Below are 21,851 nucleotides of genomic sequence, written 5' to 3' on the forward strand. Positions count from 1 at the left end.
CAGATTAATGTCGGGAAGGTTTTGCACAGAATGGGTAAAGATAGCAGGAGAATGAGTCATCCCTGGAAACTGTATAAGGAGGATGTGAGCAAGGGAGTGAGGAGCAGGTTTTTTGCATGGAGAGGTGGTGAGCGATTGAAATCCACTGCCCAAGAGTGTGGCAAGCACAGAGACAGTGAATATATTTATGGTGCAGTATGATAAACTGTGTGTATAACAGTGGACCTCCCACAATGAGTCTTTAACTCCATGGAGGTTTTTATAATAATAATAATAATTTACAAAAAAGCATGTGACGCATACCAAAAAATGATGCTATAATTGTATTAGGAGACTTGAACGCTAAATTAGAGAAGAAAGATTATATATATATATATATATATATATATATATATATATATATATATATATATATATAAAGAGGTGCTTGGAAGATAGTCTACATGAACAAACTAGTGATATGGTAATAGAGTTGCTCAGTTTGCAACAACTGATAAATTAAAAGTAATAAGTACAAATTTTCCACATAGAAAGATACATTTAGGAACATCGATTATTCCAGCTACTAACGAGTATAATCAGATCTTGTTTTTATAGGTGCAAATTATGACTGATGTTTGTCAGTGCAAAATTGAGACAAAGAATATCAATAATAAATAGAGGGAAAGCAGAAAGAATTGAGAAACGGGATACTGAAGCTTTCACAAATACACAGAGACTATTAAATCATGCAAAGAAAAAAAAATAGACAACATTAAAAGAATTTGAAAATCAAAATAATATAGAAGATAAATGGAAGATAATTAAAAAAAACAATTATAAATAGCTGAAGAAATATAAAATAATAAAAAAAAGAATGGTTTGATGATGAATGCAGGAAAGCAATAGAAATTAAAAATAAAGCAAAAAAATATATAGAGAGAGAGAAACAAAAAAAATGCAATAGAGAAAAATAAAGAAAAGAGAAAGAAAGCAAATAAAATATGCAATCAAAAGAAAAAAAAGAGATGAAGAGGAAAATAGAGTTAATAAGTGAATATAATAAAAGCAAAGAAATAAGAAAATATTATAAAGATATTAATTCACTATGTACAAAATTTTAATCCTCAAATAATGGCATGCAGGAATAAAGGGGAAATAAAACTGAAAAAGAAGAAGTCATGAAGAGATGGAATAAGTATTTTGAAGAATTGTTATCAGAAAAAGAAATTAATGATAATGAAGATAGGAATTTCAGCAAATTTAGAATAAAATGAAGGAAAAAAAATAAAAGAGCCAACTTATGAAGTAGTTTAAAAACAGAAAAAAAAAAAACTTTAAAGCACCAGGTATAGATGGAATAACAGGGGAGCTAATCAAGAATGCTAGAAAACCATTATGGGGAAAAATCTAGCAAATTAATAATTGAAATATGAAATGAAAAAAAATTAAAAGATCTAGAAGAATGAAAAGATATGAGTGATTCAATAATGACGGCCAAATTTATTTATTAATAAATTGGTTACTAATTAGGAAAAAAATAATTATTTTTAAATTATTTTGTATAGGCAGCACCCCCACTTTAAACTTCACAGGCTGCCACTGGATTCAACCAATATATATAAAAAGGGAGATAAACTGAATTGTAGTAATTATAGAGGAATCTCATTACTAAATGTAATATATAAAGTTTTATCGAGTTTAATAAATAGTAGATTGGAACTATATACTGAAAAAAGTTTTAGGAGATTACCAATCTGGTTTTAGACCAAACGAAATCCACCACTGATAATATATTTATGTTAAGGAATATGCATGAAAAATGTATGGAATATAGAATTATATAATTTATATATTATTTTAAACAGACGTTTGATAAAATAAATAGACAAAAATGATTAATAGTCTTAAAAGATTGGAAATCCCACAAAATTTGCTTACAATGATTGAAATAACACTAGAAGGATCCAAGGCACGGATTAAAATACAAGATGAGTTAACAGAAGCATTCGAAATAAATTTGCAGAGTGAGGCAGGGAGATGTGCTGTCTGCAAGTTTAATTTGACACTTGAATATATAAATAAGAAGATGCAATATAAGAAGCTATATGAATAATAAATCTGTACAGATTTCTGCATATGCAGATTATATTGCAATAATTAGTTGTACCAAAAAGATTTAAAAAGTTTAAAGAATTAGATTTAAATATAAAAGGAGTTAGTTTACAAATAATGAACAAAAAATATATATGCAATATGGAAGAAATGGAAATAGAATAGCCTCTAAATGTAGTATAGATGGTTATAAATTTTGAATGTAAATAACAGTTGGAAATAAATGCTATCACATACATAAAGGATTATTGGGTAGTAAAGTTGTAGATAAGAATTCTAAACTAAAAATTTATAAGTCTCTTATTAGACAAGTAATAACATATGGATGTGAATCATTGACTACCACAAAAAGAAGAGAATAGATTAAGAATTTTTGAAAGGAAAATAATGAGAAAAATTTATGGACCAATTAAAGAGAAGAATGACAATTGGAGAATAAGAACAAATAGTGAAATTAATGAATTAATAAATGGAGAAGATATTGTCAGATTTATTAAGGCACAAACAATAGCATGAATAGGCCAGTTAGAAAGGATGGAAGAAAGTAAAAGGAGTTAAAAAATATATAAATAAAAAATAATTGGACAAAGAAAAGGAAGGCCTAAAAAGAGATGGTTCGATGAGGCTGAGAAAGACCTCAGAATTCTTCAAGTTAAGAATTGGAAAAGTAATGCACTGAAGAGAGTAGAATGGAAAAATATTGTGAAGCAAACCAAAACATAAAGGGTTGTAGAGATAAAAGCAGATGGCTTCTAGTCTGTTAGGGACATGCTATTTGAAAAAGGTAAATTGCCTTTGCATGTGAAGTACTTCACAAATGGGTTACTTATATATAGATGCAAATGATTTCACATCAATTGCTTTAGTATTCCATAATCCAACTTGCATATCCTTACTTACACAATGCTATGCATTATGGGAAGGGCCACTAAACAGACTGGTTTTCAACCTTTATTGAGGTCTCAACAGTGAGACCCCAGAAATGCGTCTTGCACTGCTGGTAAATATTTTTAGGTCCCCTTATGGTAGTAATAATGGGAAAGATAGTACAAGTATTTGTAAGTGGATTTTCTATAGACTGAATTCCTTGAGGATTTCTAATAAATCTCATATTTACATAAATATTAAATATTTATGTAAATATGGGTGCATAAAACTTTGCAAAATTTGGGAAACATTAATTATCAGAGATCCCACCTTACATCCTAAGCCACCTACAAATGCCCATAGAGGGTACACCTAGATAGGACTTGAGAGTCACCCACGTGTTTCACTTAGTATTGTGTTGTATTTGAGTGTGTTACAATAGTAAGACACACTCAAATACTGAGCCGAAATATTAAAAGCATTAAAATCAGTTTTAATCCTTTCCAAGTGTTGTATATATTCCATTAAGCCTCCAACATAAATTCCTCATAGCATTTAAGCATCCACACACGTAACCAAGAGGCTGTCTATTTGAATCTCGCCATGGATGTTTGTGATCGTCTTACTTATTCTGTGGGGAAAGGACACCCCACCACTTCTAGCAGAAGGAAGCACTCCCAAAAACCCAGTGAGGTATGGGGAGTGACCATACGGCATCTACGAAAGAATATCAAATGTGATTTCCCCCCCACTTCAAGAGACATATCCAGAATGAATTACTAAGGAAAAGAAATAGACAATATCAGGAGGAAAAATTTTTTTTTAAAGTGATAAGGTGCCATTTAAGAGAAACTGAACAGTCAGGTGATCAAAGCTGACTAAGATATCTTTATTAATAGATCTTCAATAGAAGTTTTAAAAAAACGGTCAAGGTTTTTATTATTATGTAGGGCAGTTAAGGCAGCAAGAGAATTAAATGTTTGGATAATTTACAGCAAGGCTGATCAATGGCATCTATCATAGATCTTGGGGTGGGGTTTGAATTTTTGGATTTTAGGAAAGCCATATACTGGAGATAGAACTGAGTAGTTTAATTTTTTAAATGTGTTTGTGTGAGATTTCAGGAGGCAAAGAAGAAACCTTTTTCTTTTTCCTATGATAAGCATCTGCAATGATCACTAATTCATTAGTATAGAAATAGAAGACACGATACAACAAATTTAAAAAATGAATTTTAATTAGGAAAAAGATTTTTTGGAAAATTTTGTAGTGTTTTTTTTTTTTCCTTTTTCTTTGGGGAGTGCCAGAGCTAGACTACACTGGACTGTGTGATCCAGTTTTTGGAAAGACAGTTGACCTGAAAAATAGCATAAGTGATGTAGAATATTTGTCAACAAAAACTGGAGTTTTTAAGGAATTAAAAATAAAGATTAGTCATTAGAGAATTATGAAAAATATCAAAGTTTTTTTTTAGAATATAAAAAGTTAATGGCAGAGCATTTTCAAATTAAGATACATCTTATGCCTCTGCAGCCCAAATCAAGCCTTGGCCTCCTGGATTTGTCACCTCCAATCATGTCTGTCCAAAACTTTACTTTTCTAATTTGGACATTGAGATATGTATTATTCAGAATTTAGATATAAAATATATCTCTTAATTATATCAGTCACAAATAAACAGATTAAAAAAATGTACAATGATAATAATCCTTATAGTGAATGCTATGAAGAATTCATACTAATAGGAAATCCTGGAATAAAGAATAGCAGCACGGGTTTTAGATTCACAATTGCTATAGTACCATCTCCACTTACAGTTGAAACCTGTGCTACTTAAGTTTTGACATTTAATTAAATGTTTCTATAATTTTAATGCAATAATGTACTTTAATTTACATTTAAGAAATGTCCACAATATTTTTTTTAAAGATTCTGCTTTATTAAATTATAAAAAAAATATATTATACTACCCTGTCAAATACTAGTAGTGTACTACACTGGATGCACAGTCATCAACTTAATGACATTGTATGTGTAATGATATGGTAGGAGGCCACATGCAATTTATGTTTTAACTATTCCATTATGTGTCATTACTCTTAAAAACAATGGATACAATCACAGAAGCTTTAAACATGATGAACACTAATTACCATCCTGTTCACTTGCACATATTCTTCCTAGTAATCTTTACAAGCTCAACCATTTGCACAGCTGATCTTTGAAAGCAATGCATTGTTCATTAGCATGCAGCATTTTAATGTTTTATGTTATCAGTATACACTTTACACACCTTTAACCAGGAGACACTGTATGATGGCAACTTTAAATCCCTCTTAATTATATATCTGATGTTTTCACTGGCCATCCACAAGAACATCTTAGTTTCATTTTAAAAAAGGATCGCTCTGAAAACATCCTCAGTATAATTGACAGTCCAGTCCACTATTGAAAACAACTGTGCTACTACTAAAGCCACAGTATTTAACTGAACAGTTATGGTAAGACAGCATTACTGGTTCACCAGCTGCAACCTATCCTTAAAACCCATCCTAACCCAACACTAATAGCAACACCCTCCATTAACTCACAGCTAACACCTTTGCTCACCATATCCTTATAAAATAATACTGAATCCAACTTGATTTGTCTTTCAAGTTTAACTTGAAAGAACTAAAATTGAGTTCCAAATTATCCATTCCAGAATCATATCAATTATATCTATCATGAAATTAAACAGAATGGGAGAGGAAAGATTAGTAAAACAAGTGTTCTCTGCCAGGTTGGCAGGAAAAACACCCAGAGAAAGACCAAGATATAATCGTACCAACCTGGTGCGACCACAAAGGATGTAACTGAGTCAATTAGCAAAAGGAAAGGGTGAAAGAAATGATTGTTGTGGCAGATACGAATGATTTGAATGGAGATAAAATGGAAATGATAGAGGACCTGAATGAATTGTTTGAGGTAGCAAAAGAAAAGAGTGAGAGAGTTAGGATGATTAGTCTTTTCTCGCAGTATGACAGTGAAGTGTTTAACACTTTCATTGCCAAGCTGAAAATTGGAATTTCGTGTGGTGGCCAAATTTTTTTTATTTTTTTATTTAGTTAGCGACGTCAACACGATAATGCGTGATCGGCCATTTGGTGAGAACTCGCATCCTGCGATATCGCGTGATTAGCAATGAACATGTTAAAAGGAGGGCCATAATTGCAAATGACCTTATGCATGGGTTATGTATGACGAGTGGTGTGAAATTTGTGGGCATGTGGAGTGAGTTCGATGGGCCAAAGGATCTATATAAGATGGATGGCTTGCATTTGAATGGATATGGTGTACGGAGACTTGAAAAAATGTTACTGACTGTAGTGGATGTGCAAAATCAGGGAAACTAGATTTATTAAGGGGGGGGATAGATATACAGACCTTAGGGAGGTAGTTGAATGTATGAATGAGTATAATATGCCCAAGCAAATAAGGAAAAAAATCAGAATGGGATAGTTAATATAAGGCATCAAGGTAGGGATGGGGCTAATGGGGATCTTAAATTCATGTACACTAATGCTAGGAGTATTAGGAACAAGAAGGAAGAGTTTTTGGCCATGGTTGGCACTTACAGACCACAGGTTATTGGCATTAGTGAATCGTGGCTGACTGTAGATGATATAGCTAGTGGGATTGAATGTGATGGGTATAGTGTGTTCAGGAATGAAAGGGAGAATAAAATGGGGGGAGGAGTATTGTTGATGATAGCTGATGAGCTGCAGCCAAGGAGAATAGAAGTTGAATTGCAGGATAGAGAAAACAGCACATTTGAGGCCATTTGGTGCGAGATTGTGGCTAGCAGAACAAAATATACAATTGGGTGCTGCTATAGACCAGGTGATGGAAAAGATGGTGGTGACAGTATGCACAAGCAAATAGAAGAAATGAGTGGAAGGAGTGCGATTATTATGGGAGATTTCAACTATGGTCGCGTTGATTGGAGTAAGGAGAGGACACACGGGAGGAAGGAATTGGATTTTATGCAGTTATTAAGGGATAACTATCTGCAACAGCATGTAATGAAAATACTAAGGGTCAGAGAGTGCTTGACCTAGTAATTACATCTGAGGATTTGGCTGTAACAAATATGACCACATTGCCACCAATTGGTGAGAGTGATCATAGTATCTTGACTTGGGAGGTGGCTAAAGGTGTGGAATTTACAATTAAGACAGGGTACATGTGGAATTATCAGGCTGGAAAGTATGACAAGCTTAGGAGTTTGATTGGTTCAGTGCCATGGCATGTACAACTGCAAGGACTAGAAGCTGATAGTGCATGGGAGGCAGTTAAGAAGTGTTTGCACGAAGCAATGGATGACTGTACACCTAGAGTCCGAATAATAAATCAAGTCAGGGTTAAATGGATGAATAACACCATTAAGCTTGAGCTGCAAAAAAAGAAACAACTATGGAGGGAATTTAAGGAGAAAGGTGACCGGCAGGCACATGAACGGTATAAAGCGCAGGCCAGAAGGGTAACGAGTGTGGTAAGAAATGAAAAAAAGATTACGAAATAACATTGGCTGCAGGCTAAAGAGAATCCTAAACAGTTTTTTCGATATGTTGCAAGTAAAAGGAAAAATGTATATGGCAGAATGATTTTAAAGAATGCCGATGGTAGAGAGGTAACTGAATCAGGTGATATAATTGAGTTACTGAGTGAGCACTTTGCAAGAATATATCATCCAGGTGGTGACATTGCAGAAATGAATGAACCAGTAGATTATATGGGAACTGTGGCGAATGAAGTGGAGGTGAGTAGCCTATTGCATAACCTCAATGTCAATACATCTGTGGGATTCGATGGTATACAGTCGTACGAAAAGCAGCTAAAGAATTGTCAGTACCCTTGACCATTTTGTTTAATTTGAGTCTCCGGTCTGGGTTAGTCACGAGGAGGTGGGAGGGGAAAAAAGTTCCACTGCATAAAGGTGGTTCCAAGACTGCTGTTGTAAATTACCGACCGATTAGACCGATTATATCAGGAATCGTTGTCAAGGTCTTAGAGAAATTAGTCAAGAAAAGAATACAGGACTGGATAGATAAAAATGGGATATTGTATGGGGGACAACATGGTTTTGTGAAGGGTAGATCATGCCTCAGTAACTTGCTCACGTTTTATAACACAGTGATGGCTGAACTGTATAAGGGTAATGGGTTTACAGCGATTCTACTGGGCCTTGCCAAGGCCTTTGATAGGATACCACATGGAACCCTAATCAGTAAACTAGAGCAGATGGGGATGGATATAGGGTTGGTGAGATGGATAGGAGGGTGGTTGATGGAGAGATACCAGAGAGTAGTTTATTCAGGAGTTAAGTCTAAAATACGGCTTGTGACTAGTGGTGTGCTGCAGGGCTCTGTTCTTGGACCACTACTTTTCAATTTGTTCAATGATATAGGAAAGGATCTGAGAGGAAGTATTCACTTGTTTGCTGCTGATGCAAAGCTGGATAGAGCAGTTGTGAGTGCACAGGATGTCAATTTTACAGGACGATTTGGATAGTTTGGAGGATAGGGGTAGGAAAAATGGATGTCAATTCAATGTGGCAAAGTGTAAGGTTATGCATTTTGGGGTGAAAAGAAGAGCAGCAGTATATCACATTAGTGGAACCGCACTCCAGAAGATTGATGAGGCCAGGGACTTGGGAGTGTTGGTAGATAGGGAATTGAAGTTTAGGGGGCACATTGCAAAAGTGGCTAAATCAGCTCATCAAATCACTTGGCTTCTGAAAAATACTTTAACATGTAGAGACAAACAAGTTATTGTTCCTCTGTATCGAGCTTTGATAAGACCCCACCTGGTCTACTGTGCCCAGTTATGGGTGCTAGGGTTTCTTCGTGATGGGGTGGAACTGGAGAGGATCCAGAGACGAGTGACCAAGATGATAGCAGGTCTGTGGAATGAACCTTATGGGAATAGGTTGAAGATTTGTAGGTTGCAAAAAATCGGTCGATAGGCGGAAAAGGGGTGATATGATTGAGACATTCAAATTACTGAAGGGTTTCTATAAGATTAATCCAGAAGATATTTTTGAAAATAGGACTGGTGGTGGGAGGACTAGAGGCCATGCATGGAAGCTGGGCAAGAATGTGGTTAACAAGGGTGTTAGAGCTATAATTTTAAATATTATTACCACCCCAAGACCTCATCTGGGAGGTCCTTTTATCACACACACAGCTCATCATACCGTGTTTTAAACACATTCAAACTCTTTGCAGACACCACATTCTCAGACAAGGCATTCCAATCATTCACAACTCTGCACGAAAAAAACCTGCCTCTCACTCCCCTACTCACACCCTCTTTATACAGTTTCCAGGGATGACCTCTGGTTCTCCCCTGATCTCCCACTATTCTCTGTAAAACTTCTCCAGCATTGATCCTATAGCAACCCCTTACCAACTTGTAGGTCTCTATCATATCTCCCCTCTTCCTCCTGTCCACCAGACTCTGCAAATTACATCTTCTCAATCTTTTCTCATACTCAACATTCCAGAGATCAGAAACTACCTTAGTCTCCTTTGGACCCTTTCCAACATCTCTTCATCCTTCTGAAAACCCGGTGGCCAAATCTGGGCAATAGTCCATGTGTGGCCTAATCAAAGCCTTATACAATGGAACAAGAATCTCCCTACTTCTACACGTCAGTGTCCTCTGCATCATTCCCAGAAGCCTTTGTGTTGTCTTCACAATTTTGGCGATGTGTCCACTAAATTTTAGATCCTTATCCACTATCACCCCAAGATCTCTTATTTCCTCTACCTCCAACAATATATTCTCACCAAGCATAAATTCTGCATCCCATCTTTGTTTTCCAAATTTTAAAACCTTACATTTTGCAACATTGAACTCACATCCCCATTTCCTTGCCCAATTATTCAATCTATTCAAGTCTTCCTGTAAGGCCACAACATCTTCACTACACTTCATGGTTCGTCCCAACTTTGCATCATCTGCAAACAACTGAATATCTCCATCCAAATCTTCACCTATATCATTAATATACAAGTTAAACAGCAATGAACCTAAAACAGATCCCTGAGGCACTCCACTAGTGACTTTCCTTTTCCTGGATATCACCCCCCCATACACAACTTGTTGATACCTATCAGATAGCCGGTCTCCAATATGGAAAGCATAAAGGTCAAATGAACAATAGCTATCACGTGCACTGTTTATGCGAGATGCACAAAGGGTTTTAGCTTCACGTGAGATTAGATTATCATTTGCAAGTACTAAAGTGACATGGATAATTTGAATTTTGATATGACTTTTAAATACAGTCATAATACACACAGAAATCTGAAAGAGAAAATCACTTCAAAAATTATTTTTCCAGATTGAATCAAAGAGAGGCTGAAGTAACTCATTTTACTTATTATACACAGGTTCCAACCTCAGCCGACTATAATCACAATCTGTGAAAGCTCTGGTAGAAAACTGGATATTCACTACGTTGTCAATACTGTTTCCCCATTGTAAATATGGGCAAAAAAGTTATAAATTATTTATAGAAATTATAAATATATATCAAAAACTTATCTATGATATTGCTATTTCATGGGTGTGCATACCTAGAATATCTGCCCCTAATAAATAGCTGGTTTGTGGAATGAAACCTTGATTTTCCAGGAGTAAAAATACTTTCACCTCGGCAATAAGCCTAACTTGTGCTACAGGATTTTGTACTTTGGCTGCTGCTATTTAAATTATCCAGTTGTTGACTGATTATGCACAACTACAGAGGGATTGGATCTTGCAGGTCAATTTAAATATAGTACAAGCAAAAGGATAGATTAATGGCCGTTTGTTTAATGTGACAAACTGCAAGGCTATGCATTTTGGGATGAAAATGTTACTGTAACTATAACAGAACTGGGCTGCAATAAAACTGATAAGTCTAGGAGAGTTGGTAGTGATGGTGGACAGTGAGCCAAAGTTCAAGAGAATATTGCAAAAAAGTGGGTGAAATAGATTGAAAAGTTATTGTTTAGGAATACAGCTATTATCATTCTTTAAAAAGCTTTGATACAGATGGGCTGTATCAAAAGGGGTAGAGGATCAAGAAGTGAGTAATTAAGAGGGTGATAGTTATCCAGGATGCTTTATTAGAATAAATATGTGTGGGTTACAGCATTTAGTGAACAGGTACAAAAAGAGCATATGAGAGGAATGTTAACTTCACAAAGTAATTTTACAAGAATGATGCAAGAAAAATTTTACATGACAATAAAGGAGAGAATGCAAAGGATCATCCCTAGAAGTTGTTCAGCAAACACATGAGGACTACATTTTTTTTTTTTTTTTTTTTTTAAATGGAGAGTAAATAAATAGAATTGGTTGCCAGAGGCAGTCAAATATCCTATCTTTCATGCTTACATGGTGATCTGAATACATTATGAAAATTATGGATACAACTAATATGCTTGGTTTATATTAAACTAAAATTTTATTCTAACATAGTAGTGTATCCATAATTTTCATAATGTAGTGTGATAGGTATGTTGTGGGTCTCCAACAACAATCAAATGCCATCAAATGACTGTATAATAACTAACTCACCTTTAATTTGAAAAGCTTTATAAAGTTTCCTTACATCCTAGACAAGATTTAATGCCAGGTGTTTTTAACTAAAGGACAAATGTAGACATCCTTTCAACTGCACCATGGAGGTACTTATTAAAAGGCCATTTTAAATCTTTTTTTTTTTTTTTTTTTTTTTTTACATCTCCGCCATTGAAAATTTGTAAATCTGTAGTAATTATATTAGCACCGTGGGTAAGCTAAGGAACTTTTTATAATCCTTTTGTCTGTTACTTTTTTACAGTTTCAAAATCCTGCTCTAGAGACCAAAAATAGTATACTTTTGCAAGCCGTCTCAGATCTCCAATAAGCAGGAGAGTGGTCCAGCCAGTGAACTTCATCTTGTCACTTAACAACAATCACAAACATCCATGCCTACTGTGGGGATTCAAATCCACAGCCTATTGATTAGAAAGTATGTTAACCACTGAGCAAGTGATTTTTTTTTTCCATGTTATGTTAATGTAATAAAGAGAATATCAAATGTTTCACTGCCCAAGATACCATTTTAAAGTACTACATGATCTCTTAAGCAATATTCACATACTGTGTAAACTTTTACACTTTAGGTCTCATGAACAAATAATCTCATTCAAATCTTGAAAATATGCTGAAAAAATTTTTTTCTAAAAAAAACATTTCAACTGTAGATGGTCGATAGATGATATACACAGTTAAACCTGATTTTTCTTCATTCTTATGACATGCGCCACATCATGATTTGGTTGTTCCAATGGGACTATAGTGCAGTTGGAACAATAGGACACACCCTTATATTGAAAAAAAGACATGGTTGTTGTAATCTAAGTTTCTTTATATCTGAAGTCAGCTAGGTTCATCTACAATTGGAAACCCAGGTCTTACTTCTCACAAAACAGGCAAATTGGCCAGAGGGGACACAACTACTGCAATGTATACAGGAAATGATGTAGGGAGACTGACACTGTAGTACAATATTTACAGACACAAATTACTACTGGTGGTGGTGGGCAGTAGATGGTATTATGTGTATTCTCTTAGTATGTAGTAGAAGGTGAAGTAGAAAAGATGAGTAAGCACTCAAAACGTACATGTAATAATAAAAATGAGAGAGAGAGAGAGAGATCAACATTGCTCAGGAATTAGTGCATAGTTAAAATGCATTCAAAGTCTGGAAGATAAACGAGGCAAGGGGAATGAATGAAGCAAGAACTATTAGGGGTAAAAAAGGAGAAAGCATAATGATGGGGGAATACTAGAGAAATAAGGACAATGACTACACAAAATAAACAAAATGAAAAAATTAAATGAGCAATTATGTCATTATTTCTTACTTTTAAAAATGATGGCACTAATGCAAGTGAAAGAAGGATGGATGAATTATTTGCAAAATGTTATGTGAATATAATGTTAAGTCAACATGACTAAATGTATTAAAAATATGCATGCATTAATATTTAATCATTAATTAATGAAAGAAATTAATACTTTGGACTTAATGGTTTAACAAGTCTTAAAACTTGAAAGGTCCCAAAGTGGTGGAAAGAAGATAATAGTGCCATTACAGTAAGGGTGATGCAAACAATTCAAACTAATTTCTAGTACAATGCTTATGATTCAGAAGCAGTCAATAAGGATACTGCCAGAATTAGAAACAAGGACATGATTTCTGCACAAAATAGCAGAGATTTACTATAGAGTTCTTACTCTAGTTATAAGGTTTAATGAAATGCTGAAATATGAAGATGTACAATATAATTTTGCTAATGCCATCAATGGGATTCTCTATTAATATAACTGAGAGTATCCTATGACAAATTACTATTTAATCAAAGACAAATACAGACTATACACAATCTTGTGTCTGAAGTAATCGGAAGAGGGAAGCCAAGGTACTACAAAAATCTGTCCTTTAACCTATGTTTAATTTGTATACTAATGACAGTGTGCATAGCTCCATCCAGCTGTTTGCTAATGATGCAAACAGACAGGATAATGGCATGTCTCTTTCAACAGGATATGATGAGATACACTGCCACTCGAACAACAGTACAAGAACAACAAGGTTTCTAGAGTCAGATTTATTGAAATGAGATAAAAATCCTTACATGTGATCATAAACACAATTGGAAGAACGGGATATTGTGCCCGTCAATTGAAATAACCAAAGTTGGTTTCTCATCATAAGAGAATCTTTATATGTGCTTTTTCAACTGAAGGTGAGTTAGCCAATCTCATTTAGAGGTTTTTCTCCAAGAAACTCGGGTTTTTCATCCCACATAAGGCAAATTGGCCATGAGAGGGGAGAAAATCCCTATTTATTCCAATTACATTATGTTGCAATATATACATTACAACTAAATAGTTATAAGTGCAGGAATATGTTCCTAATGATGCCAATACTTTGTAAAAACTAAACTATAATACATAGCCCTATTTTCTGTGCAGTTTCAGATCAATTAGTACATGTATTCATTTCATAAAAGAGAATTCTGTGGATAGGAAGAGAATCATTTTGATTAATATTTTGAATGCTTATAACTTTCAGATGTCTGCAATGATCATTCTCACCCTTAATTTTAGAAAAGTAAAGTTTGCAGAGGACTGGATGAACCAGTAAAAAACATTAACTGCTGCAGCAGGTAAAATCTGTTCCTGAAGAACCTGCAATGATCAACAACTGGAGGAGAGAAAAAAAAAAGAGTTTGGTTATACATACTAAGTTAAAGGATTAGAAAACAATAGAATTCAGTCTATAATACAAATGATCTGAATTAATTTCAGATTCTGAATATCTGTTCAACTATGAAATGAACATGCAAACTGACTGTTCAGTTTAGCAACACTTAATTTTGAATGGCAATGGTCAATGTTACTCACAAGAGGTTGTAAAACCTACAGATTCTTGATTATCTTTAGTTTGCCCACATTAGGACGGTGGGTGAACTTTAGATTATCTAGAAATGCTGCAGAGATAAAACATACTTTGTCACATAATAATAATAAAACATACTTTTCTTAAGCTGCTTCAGGTTTCTAATGAAGAGAAGACAGGCTCATATCAGATAACAAAAATTATGCACTACTCAGATTCCCAATCCTCCCAACTAGGATTTAAAGTTAGCAGAGCACATGTTAAGAAAAATCATTCTTATCATGTGTAAAATACATACAGATTCTATTAGTAAATGTGAGAGAAACCCAAGGATATACACAGTACCAAACAATGCATCATATTCTTGAATTTGAATAGTTTTATTTCTCATATGCAAAATGTTTTTGCAAAAATAAGTATCATCCAATTTGGAATCATGCACAGAAAAGATAGAGCATTTAAGGCTGGAAGACCTGGGGAAATGTTTTAGATTATTACTAAATATTTACTGAAATGTATGATAATATATGAATAACTCAGCTTTTATGAAATGAATTTTGTAATGCAACGTTTACACTACTTGGATTCCCAATCCTTAAACACTATCACATTTTTTTTCTACACTCCATTTTCATTAAACTACTTTAAAAGATTCTATTTACATTATTACAATCTTTACATGCATCATTAAAAGCATAACACGTTGTGTTCAATTTCGAGAAATAAATTATTGAACGCTTGGAAAACGTTCAAAAATTTAACATTCTAAAGTCATACCTTTTGATCAAAAATGCAAACTTTTGATCTTCTGGATCAAAAGTGATCTTGAAACACTTGCTAAACATTGGCAACCGAAAATCCAATTAATGAAAACATGCTGATTGACTAACGAAAAAAGACTGTCCACGTATTAAATACTGCTTAGTGTATGAAAAGGCGCGACAACATACACATTTTCAATTCACTATTATCTAATCTTCATAAAATGTGCAAAAATAAATTAACAGGTCTCATGGAAAATAACAGATTATGATTATATTGTATTACTAATTAATTGGTTCGGTGTAACTGAAATGGCAGCTGAGCAAAAATAAACATCGGTTAGATTCAGCTGATGATGCAAAGTAAATAAAACTGAACCGCTCTGCGATAATGAACCAATTCTCTACTAGTGAGGGATCCGGGATAAGTTTTTGAGAAGAGGAATCAATTGAAGATCGCTGATTGGGTTTTGCGATGTTCCTAACTGATATGATTTGCTTCAACTTTTCACGCAAAGTTTTATTTTTTTTTACAGTTAATTTTATATTAATTAAAAATATAATCAGTTTCGTTTCGTGTTATTTGACTGAAAATTACCAATATTATTCTGCTCTGACATCGCCTTCGGATCTGAAAAATCACCGCGGAACAATCCCTACCACTCTTCTTTATTTCACGTTGACAATCTTAATATCAAATGCAGCCAGATGAAGAGGATGCATGCCGGATATATTTTAAAACTTTTTAGGACAACACTATTGTACGGGATCAACATTTTTTTCCCCTTGAAACAAACACTAATCACTTATCTTTTTCCTACACTCCATTTTTTAAAACTACTTTAAAGATTCCATTTATATTTTTGCACTGAACTGTGATCGGCATATAACAAACAAATATTACAATAGATACAAGAACTTTTTGCTTTTCCAAAAGGGCATATAGCAAGTTAGTTCTAGTAATTCAATGTATGAAAACGGCTTAAAAATTTCACTTAGAATTCGTCAAAAAAAAAAAAAGTTGTTTTTTTTTGCGGTATATAGCGAATATAGAAATAATTATCTATATTCGCTATTAATGCCATAAAAAATAAATATCCTTGTTTATAAATTATCAGTCACATAAATACTTTTTTTTAATATTGAATCTTAAGAATAACAGTTATGAAGAAATTCAATCGATAATGGATGCAGTTAATCGAAGGGTGTGTATATATACATATTCATAAAATTTGTGAATGCAAGATTTATGGACATAATTTATTGTTTATCTTGTCTGAAAATCAGAGCGAATTCTTTTAAAAACGAATTCAAGTAATATATCAGGAATGCATTATTGTTTAAGATTTTATTCTTCAATTGACAAAAAAAGTAGAGGCGATGCTACTGGAAGATCCGTGTAAGCATCTCTTTTTTGGACCACAAATGTACTTTTGGGGAGATTCACGTAAAATACTTTATCGCAATTTGTGAAAGCAAGTCGAGTTCATGATAATACATCCGAAAAATTATCGCGCACGCACCTACACTAAGCTCCTCCCATCTGAACCCATCACGATATTAAAGAGATGCACTACAAACCGATGTAGTTGCAGAATTGCTTCGAATGAGGAATGAATGCAAGTACAATGTAGGGTACATGCAAGAACACAGGAACCACGTACGAAATATTCATTATCGACTTAAAATACTTACAACACTTCTCTATGAAGCAGTGTTATGTTCAAGCATAAAACAGCTGTAATCAAATCAAAAAGTACGACCTATTTGCTTGTAATATTAATATCCGATTCCATAAGAAATTTTCTAGAGGAAATGATTCGATATTCCGAGTTAACCTATTATACGAATACATTTTTTACAATACGTCACCAAATTATAGTTTCGTACAAACTCCTCAATATGTGTAACTAATTTGGCAGTTTCGCCTTGCTTTAGGAGATCCCGCACTGAAAGCAGGGAACGAGAAAAAACGAATTTTGAAGAACTTCGATGTTCTCTGAATGTGAACCTTTGAAAATTTAAACTAAAGTAAGAAGTGATAAGCATTTACATAATTTGAGAGAAATCAAATTAAAACCTTATATTTTTATAAAATGTTAAAATGATTTAAGTAAAGGAGGACGACATTGTTTAAAGTGTTGCCTTACCTGTATACTTGCTAAAGAAGCAGACCAAAAGTGTTACTAATACAAGTGACACGTTGGAGATCATCTTGAAACAGGCCTACAGATGAAGTTCGTTCCTACAACTACCATCATCAGCGTCATAAGAAATCCATTTTTACAACAGCAAGTGGCTTGTCGTCCTCTCTGTGTCTGCTACTTCAATCGTTACAGAGACCAACAAGCAAGTTTCTTGTAACAGGAAATTCTTCCACTTCATTTTTGTTTATGATTCTGCACTTTACATAGTTTATATAGTAAGTGCACATTCGCGTTTTCAGCACTTCTCAGTAACTAGGCTTAATATTCCATACTCATTGCAACGTAAAACAACCATCCTTCCTAGCACATGCAAACAACAAGCCATCAACCTTGGTACTGTCAATTCTCAATTCTGAACTTCAGCGGCGTTATACTTTAGGCTTAAAAGCGCGCGATCACTCAGAAATGTACATACGTGACGTCACGCAACGCGACCTCTAGTGACAAGTCGCCTAAACGCACAGTTGAAAATTAAAAAGAGAACATAGTGACGTGTTTATCTGCGATGATCGGAAAGGAAGAAAAAAAATTGTCCGCATTTTCACAGTGAGGTTAATTACAATTGAACAGCACGAGTAGATGTGAAAAAAATGTGGTGCATTCATCATCTCATACTAAAATGAATACTGAATAATATCTCCTACAATAAATGATATTTACAATGCTGCAGAAAAATAATGCCTATACTCACCCATTGCAATGCGGTCAAAGATGGCAAATCTAGTCCCCCTTCCCTATGGTGTACCTGGGGATAAAAATGGCATCATATATGATGAACAAGAAAAAATTATAAAGCAAGTAACCTAATTAATATAGACAAATGTATTTATCTCGATGGTAGATTATATCCGTCGATAAGGTTTAATGCTGGAAATTAGTTTATTCTAATTTGGTCCTAGACCAATTTCCTGACTTCCTCATTTTTGGCCTGCCATATTATGAATAGATTATCAACTTTTGCTGGCGGGAATGACATAAAAAATAAATAGGTATTTGTCATATTTCATTAGTTTTCTACTTAAAATGATAACATAATATTTATTATCTATCAACTTTTTTTTTTTGTGTGGCGAAACCATCGTTCGAAATTTTCGGCGGATCACGCATTTTTTTTGGACCCTCTCCGTCCACCAAAAGTATTCGAGGACCTAAATAAGAACTGTTTCTAACAGCATGATCTCCCAGGTTCATTTTTTTTTTTTTTTTATCGTCGCTCGTATTTTAATATACTCAAAATTATTAAGTTTACTTTGAAACGTGGTTGTTCCTAATTTTGGTAGTCCAAGGTGCAGTGTGTTCCCTCCCCGCATAGAAGTGATCCTAGCCCAGACCTTTCAAATTATACGGCTTTGCATTGTTAAGTAAATTTGGCTGATTCATTCAAGAAGACAAATAATTAATCACATATGTGGTTAATCAAAGGATTCAGAACCAATGCCATTTTGGTCGGGGGGGGGGGGGTAACCTGGGCCTCAGCAAAACTTCGCTTTAGAAGGAAAAACTAAACTTTGGAGAAAAGAATGCAAAATTGGAGTGTAATAATAATTTGCCGGCCTGTTTGGTCGAATGGTTAGCGTACCTGTTCTCCAACAAAGTGCGGCGGGTTCTAATCCCGCTGTGGGTAAAGAGGTGGCTGGATGAATTTTCCCCAGAGTGAGACTACCGCACCCTTTATTGGAGACCTTAAGTGGCATGAAAAAATTCCATCTTTTGTCTCTGGAGGACAGTTTCCGAATTATATATATTTATTATTATATCAATATATAATTAATATTATATAGATATATATATATATCCTTAAACCACCCACGCTACTAATTTACTACACGAGTGGGATTTAGAAAGTTCTGATAAATACCTAGAACAAAAATAATATTAAAACAATTATATAAGCACAAGAAAGAACATACGAGGATTATAAGAACATAAGTTACCTTCATAACTCTGCTACTAGTCTGTTCTTTCTTTCTTGTGGTTGTATCAGTTGTTTTAATGTCATTTTTGTTCTAGGTGTTTATCAGAACTTTCCCGATTCCCCTCGTACGTTTACATTTCGTGAACAGGAATCACAAAAAAAAAAAAAAAAAAAAAAAAAACTTTCATTAAACTGAATTATTTTTCCAGTAAGTGTATTTAAAAACAGCGCAATTTGATTTTGTCTACTGAATTTTGAATAACGGTGTGATGCAAAATCGCTTGCTTATTTATTATTTTTTTATACCGACTTGTTTATGGGTGGAGTGGCCGAGTGGTACGCTAACCACTCGGTTAGCGTACCGCTTATTAGGGGTAGAACATGAAGTCGCTTGAAAAAGTTACATACTTGGACTCTAGAGGAGGGCTTCTGCACTAAGTACAAAATTTTTAAAATATAGGAAAAAAATGCAGGAACAGGACATAAAAAGCCTATACCTAAATTGCTCAGACGACGACGACGAGAAAAAAAAATATCAAATTAATAAAAAATTGGAGAAAATCCTTAGTTCACTAACGGTACATATGTACGTTAGGTTTACAAAAGCGTGGGTGGATTCCACATTAAAAAAAAAATCTTTTTGTTGTTTATTTGATATTTCATTTTCCAGTATTCTTTTATCCCCCCCCCGCGACCATGTAATACCCTAAAGAGTGTTTTTTTTTTTTTTTATGTTGCTCCCTCCCACCCACGAAAGATTATTTATAAACCTGTAGTATATTTTGTAGCTGTGTGGGCTGAGGATATTATTTTCTAATTTTATCAATTTTTATTATTATTATTTATTTTTTTTTTTTTGTATTTTTCATTTAGTATTTTTTACATAGTCCGGAAACCGAGCTCTAAGACTAAACGTGGAACTTTTACCAAGAACTTCAGGCCTCCAGTAAGTGGAGCTGTTGTCTTGCAGCGGGCGATGACATCACCTCCCACCTAAAGACAATCACAAAACATCCATGCCCATGGTGGGATTCGAAATCCGCAGCCTGTTGGTTGGAGAGCGGGTACGCTAACCACTCAGCCAACCAGGCTGACGATTATATTCTATATCGTGATTCTCTAAGAAATTAACTGAGTAATAACTTCATATTACAACCAAAGGAAATATTTGATAACTAAGTCACTTTTTGCAAATGGGAAGAAAACAAAAAGAGTTATGACCTATGGTCATAACTCTTTTTGTTTTCTTCCAAAATATTTTCCTACAGTCCTATTCACAACAGAATTAGAGGATCCAATTCTTACTGTTTGATTAGTAGAAAATGTTTAAGGTACTTAAGTAAAGCAGTAACGTAATATTGCGAACTCCGGCAAATGTTGTGGAACCCCAGAGACAAAAAAAAAAAAAAAAAGGAGGGGGGGGGTAACGTTTTGAAGGCCATAATGAAGGGACTCCCAAGCTTTGGACCCAGTCATCGTTGCTAAGCCAATCCAAGTAAGAGTACACGTAAAATTTCAAGAAAGCTAATTTTATTAACATTTAACAGTGAAACGTAACCCACTACACCCGTAATGCGGGAGGACAAGAATTTATCTGGTACAGTGGAAAGGTTTCTATGCAAACTCTAGAGGCTACTACAGTGTAGGAAATTCTAGCTACGCCACTGATAATAACTTTTAGATAATCTGGATACAGTTTTTTCTCTTTTAACTAAGGCTTCCAACAGAAAGTTGAGCACAATATTGAATACATGGTCAATAAATAACATAATGAGCAGGTCACACTTTCTATCAGAAGCAGAGTCAGAATTTTTTTAATAGAGTCAGCGGGGTGATGATTGAGAAATATTTATTATGTTTCTTTTAATAATTATGTTTAGTTATTATGTTTCTTCCGTTTTAGTATAACACTTTAATTGTTCGCTCATGATATTCATTTCAATTTTTACCTGGCATCAGAATTCAAAACACAGATACCAATACTTCGATAATTTTCTTTTTATGTATTTTTCGAAAATATGTGAATACCCATTAGACTCATTTCGTTCGTCTGTCTGTCTATGTCTCCGTTCTTCAGTATACATATGACCCCTCCCCCCGTCTAACTATACAAATTTTATTGAAATTGGCAAAATGATTTGATTCGATCCAAAACAAATAATGTTACAAATTACAATAAGGAAACGGTCTAGTCCATAAGACAAAAATGGCTTTAAGTTTAATTGCTGTGGTAATGACAACGTCACTAAATAAGAATGCTATTGCAAAGTGCACTTGTTTGTGAGTGTCTCTGATCTTTATACTTCCCATCTTTCTTTATAGTGTTAGGTTCAATGGTATGTCACGGCCAAGCAGCCTGGCTGGTTTGAAACCTGATTACTGGTTATAATAAGGTGGTTAATCCAGTGCGTTGTCTGATACGTCTGTAAACTGCGTGTGTGTTCTTCTGGCTGGTACGCCTGTTTTGCAGGATGAAAAATCCAGGAAAAACTCGCCGCCGCCATATGAGGCCGATTAAC

At 34.3% G+C, this 21,851-nt stretch overlaps 1 protein-coding gene across 2 annotated transcripts in view; it reads right to left on the reverse strand.

Annotated features, from left to right (window-relative positions):
• Window positions 1-17,703, reverse strand: part of LOC150109519 (TGF-beta receptor type-1-like) — a 575,024-nt gene extending 557,321 nt beyond the window's left edge. For both annotated transcript variants that reach the window (XM_090408778.1, XM_090408769.1), the window contains exon 1: window positions 17,361-17,703. In XM_090408778.1, the coding sequence (XP_090264904.1) occupies window positions 17,361-17,424 (64 nt within the window). In that variant the 5' untranslated portion in view covers window positions 17,425-17,703. The remainder of the gene's footprint in view (window positions 1-17,360) is intronic.
• Window positions 17,704-21,851: the final 4,148 nt, after the last annotated feature.

The sequence above is a fragment of the Typopeltis vanoorti genome, chromosome 2 (genome assembly GCF_054136105.1).
Source record: "Typopeltis vanoorti isolate ZY-2024b chromosome 2, IOZ_Tvanoo_1.0, whole genome shotgun sequence".
Classification (NCBI taxonomy): domain Eukaryota; kingdom Metazoa; phylum Arthropoda; class Arachnida; order Uropygi; family Thelyphonidae; genus Typopeltis; species Typopeltis vanoorti.